Genomic DNA, 4,673 nt, shown 5'->3' on the forward strand with positions numbered 1-4,673 from the left:
GGTGCCATTGGGGGGGGGCATATAATATAATGGCAGGGGAAACACTGAAGAAAAAAAATCAACCATGTTTTGCAGCATGATCTTATGGTGAAAAGATTCCATTCGCATTTGTAGTAAGTGATCAATCAACACCCACAAAAGAAGAAGGTGTGCAGTCATGATTTGCATGTGCAGCAGGGATAGGAGGCCTGTCGGACAGACGACAGAAACCTGTTGAATTGTTGCAGCTCTGTGCACTCTCTAAACACAGGAAGGATTTATATAGATTATTTTTAACTCACAATTGATCATGGGAATATCGCATGGCCTTTTTAGGGCTTAAAATAGTTCACCAGTTCTACTTGGCCAAGAACCAGAGGGGGCGTCTGAGGGGGAACTTACAGCCGGCAAAATAATAAAAAAAAAAGAGAAGCATATGGGACAACACAACATGATTTACCCTTGCATGCAGGGTGTTTAAAGGTGCAAGCTGTTTTTGATCGAAATCTGTGGTTGGGCCTATGATTAAAAACTACTACTTCAAAGTATTTTTGTCTCGAAACTGGTGATTTTTGAGGTCAACAAATGTTGCCATTTAGATTGATCCATGATCAATGCTGGCTATTTCAATATTTACTCAACATCCAGATGTTTTGAAGTTTGTAGTGAGTAGCGGACATGACCCTAAACCAGACTAATTAAACCAACCAGTCCATTTTGAAAATATGTATTTTTAAACTAAAAACTAAAACGCATACTAGTAAATGGAACCACAATGGGGGGTAAATGATTACTAATTTCTGGTTGAAGTTAGTTCTGGTATAAGCGATACATGTCGTCTGCGATAATATTGTAATTGTTGTTTTAGCGATGTGTGATTTGACCAAAGAAAACACACCTACAGAGTACACGCATACATGAAGGTTAGAATAAATGCGTGTGCGCATTTAGAAAGCGTTCTTTTACTGCATGATTCAGTCTGTTACAAAATACAAGAAATTAGGACAGAAAATGTATATATTTACATAATTTCATGTAGTTAATCAATATCACACGAAGAGTACTGTGTTTTCCCAAAAAATTTGCATGATTACAAATGTGATTTTTTCAATAAACAAGAAGTTAATTAAGAGACTTACGTTTTGGCCACCATATTGCATGTTTTTGCTCTATTACGACAACAACAATAATTCCAAACAGCCACAGCGCTGTTTTGTGTCTCTGAGCAACATGACAGTGTTTCATTCCTGAATGAATCAACATTTTAAATTCAACCGTTTAAATGATTCGGTTCAATCGCAACGACTCACTTATTAACAGTGACTTGCTGCCACCTACTGGCGGTTTCAATTTCTCATTTATAGTATCTTTTAATTTTTAAATCATTTCAAATATCAGTATTCCACCTTTTATATATATCAAAATATTATTTATGCATTTGTAATGGCAAGTTAAATGCATTCATGTTCTGCACTAAACGGTGTGTAAATACATCTATATGCCACTTCAGATGCAGCTTTTGTTTCTCCTCTGCATTGAAAAGGTGAATTTAGTTTATACTGATTTAATTTGCTTGGTCTGATTTTAATTTGCAAATGTCTTATTATTCTAACTCACTGATTAAACGTAAGAACTGGACTCAAAAGGTGATGGACACCTTTAGAAAAAATGGCTTTATAAAGGGAAAACTTATTGGAAAAGATTAATTTCTCACAAAATATGAAGAATATCAAAAACTTCAGAAGTCAGCCGTCTACGGTATTTTTTAAGACACCAGCACAAAAATATTGTCTAATTATCGTTATCAATCCCAGAAGAGAGATATTATTTTTTGTCAATATCGCACACCCCTAGTTGAAGTACTGCATAAGAGAATATTACAGAAATTGCCATTACTTCTACATACACTCAATGCCGAAACACTAGGTAGAGGCACAAAAGGATGGCAAAACTCTCATTGACAATAATGCAAGTGCCAAGGAAGTGATCCATCTCTTAATGGGACCGAACTCAACTGCTGAGGACAAGCACTTCAGAAGACACTCTAACCACATCTGTAAAGCACTGCAGAGGAATGGGTGGAATCTCGTCTGTGTATACATTAAGGGCTGATTAATCAGGGTTACTGGCAAGCTATCAGAGAGCGGCTCATCCCGACGAGGTCTGTTTATAATGAAGCACAGGATGAGACGACAAGGAGCATTGATGAGAGAGAGACAGGTGAGGATAGACAGCACCATACCTGAACATGATCAATCCAATGGACTCCACAGCAGCCCTCCGAACATCGTCGTTCACGTCACTTACCTGACAGGAAGAGGGACGAGAAATCAGAGCGATGCATTTGGATAAAATATTACATTTATTATTCTAAGGAAATAGCCTATTTAGTTTATCGTCTTCTATCACAATGCCATAATTAAGTGAACATAGGGGTGCATTCAAATCAAATGGCTTTAGGCAGATGTTGCCAGCACTCAACAATTATTTTAAAATTTCAAAAGTTTTTGCATCTTCCTTGGAATACTCTTTTAATTTGTAATAAATAGGATTTCCCACATATCCACACTATCAATAATAGTCCTCATACAATCCCTTAGTAAGTAACTTTAACTCTGTTTGGCAGGGGAGTTATTTTTTAGCCATTGAATAAATAATCAAGCAATAATTAAAGCTGAAGTGCCTGAGCTTTACCAGAGTAGAACTCTGAAAGAAATACTCATATTAGAACAGATAATAAAAGTAACACTGCAAGCTCTTTAGCTGCAAGTACAAAACGACTTATGGAAATGTCGCCATCTGCAGGAAATGCAGGATAGACGGCCTGCTGAACACAAAAATAGACCTCAAAAAAAACGAAAGACTGCTGCCCTGATAGAGATGTTACAAAAAGGTTATTAAAATTATTATATTATATTATACTATATTCTATCATATTCTGTTCTTTAATATATGCGTGTGTAATCCCCTAACTTTAAAACTATTTCTTTTCATTAGGTAAAGTTACATTTTAACTTTCTTAAAAATCAGGAATAAAAATGTGCAGGATTACAATCTAATCATTTTATCTTGTAACCGAGGAATGACCCTTATATTTGTTTGCGTCTAATAATACTATTGTTTGTAACATTTGCTAGTGTGAGACTCACAGCCACATGCAGCAGTCGTCGGATGGCTTTGTTGTTCCCAGAGCCACAGTACGCCATGGCCACTGTGTACATTCCCGACCGGCGCAGGATGGGGTCCTGTCGGGACAGTGAGATAAAACAGAAGCTCAATACGCGGTCTGCACAGAAGACCAGAACCTCAGAACACAGCAACACAGCGTTCTGGAAACAGTTAAGACTGCAACTAATTTATTCTGCCTGTTAGAGACAATTAGAATTATACAAAATAACCTAGAAAATGTAACGAAACTAGGGGTGTGCGACACAATATCTCGATATTTTCAGGGATTTTATCTATATTGATAATTAGACAATATTTTGCTGAGTGTCTTATTATGCTGGTATCTTTAAAGGGATAGTTCACCCAAAAATGAAAAATATCTTAATGTGTGTTCTGAAGATGAACGAAGGTTTTACGGGTTTGGAACAATGAGGGTGAGTAATGACAGAATTACATTTTTTGGGAGAACTATCCTATTAAGGAATACCGTGGACAGCTGACTCCTAAAGTTTTTGATATTTTTTTATATTCTGTGTGGTGGTCAGTTCACACTGATAGAAAATAATATTTTCCAAAAAGTTTAAATAGATTTTCACCTTTAAAAAGAAAGTTTGGAAATTTTTCTAAAAGTGTGCATTATCTTTTGAGTCAAATTCTTACATGTAATCAGTGAATTACAATAAGACGACATTTGGGCTGTTACCAAACAAATGAAATCAGTATTAATACAATTCATCTTTGCAATGCAGAGAAAACACTGAAGCTGCATCTGAAGTAGGGCTGGGCGATATATCGAATATTAGCGATAATATCGCAATATTTCTGATGACGATGTAAAATTAGCAAATATCGCGAATATTGAATATTTCAAATTCAAGCATACTTTCCCAAAAGAACGTGCCGAACGTCCAATATAACGTCCCCTTACGTATTACCGCGCAAGAGATATGAGGTGGGGGAGGATCTTTTTTTACACGTTAGCAAAATGGCGACTAGTGTTAATTTCGTTAATGAAAACTATGATGAAAAATGTTAATTGACTGCTCTACACGCCTCTACTACGCGAGCTTTAATGAGTGCGGTTGCCAGATATCAAGAGTTCAAACCCCCGAATCAGAGCTTCGCCATTACAAGGATACATTTTCTGCCCAGTGTTTCGCTTATTTCAAGCAATCTGGCAACCATGCGCACACGCTCGCTCCTCATTGTGGAAGCGCCGCCGCCGATGATCTTTAAACACCGACAGACAAGCTGGAGTTTAGCGATCTAAATGAAAGTGTCACTCAACCAGTCTGTGTTCTGTCAAGAGATCTCGACTGTATTGTTTGTGATTGTGATCGCTGAATAAATGCACTTACTCAACTGCTGTTGTTTGAATAGAGAAACATAGGTTATTGCAATTTGGAATTACTATTAGGAATTTCACTGTTATAATACATTTCATTTGTTTGACCAGTTTTCATAATATAGACAGAGAGAGTGCATAAGCCTTTGGTATTAATTTACATTTATATATAAAATAAAAA

The 4,673-nt window shown here is 36.5% G+C and overlaps 1 protein-coding gene across 2 annotated transcripts in view; it reads right to left on the bottom strand.

Moving 5' to 3' along the window:
• psmd1 (proteasome 26S subunit, non-ATPase 1) overlaps positions 1-4,673 on the bottom strand; it is a 57,383-nt gene that overhangs the window by 37,328 nt on the left and 15,382 nt on the right. For both annotated transcript variants that reach the window (XM_016251826.1, XM_016251827.1), the window contains exons 15-16: positions 3,129-3,224; positions 2,222-2,286 (exon numbers count right to left, since the gene is read on the bottom strand). In XM_016251826.1, coding sequence (XP_016107312.1) covers positions 2,222-2,286; positions 3,129-3,224 — 161 coding nt within the window. The remainder of the gene's footprint in view (positions 1-2,221; positions 2,287-3,128; positions 3,225-4,673) is intronic.

This window comes from Sinocyclocheilus grahami, unplaced genomic scaffold (assembly GCF_001515645.1).
Source record: "Sinocyclocheilus grahami isolate Dianchi unplaced genomic scaffold, SAMN03320097.WGS_v1.1 scaffold1071.1, whole genome shotgun sequence".
In the NCBI taxonomy this organism is placed as follows: Eukaryota; Metazoa; Chordata; class Actinopteri; order Cypriniformes; family Cyprinidae; genus Sinocyclocheilus; species Sinocyclocheilus grahami.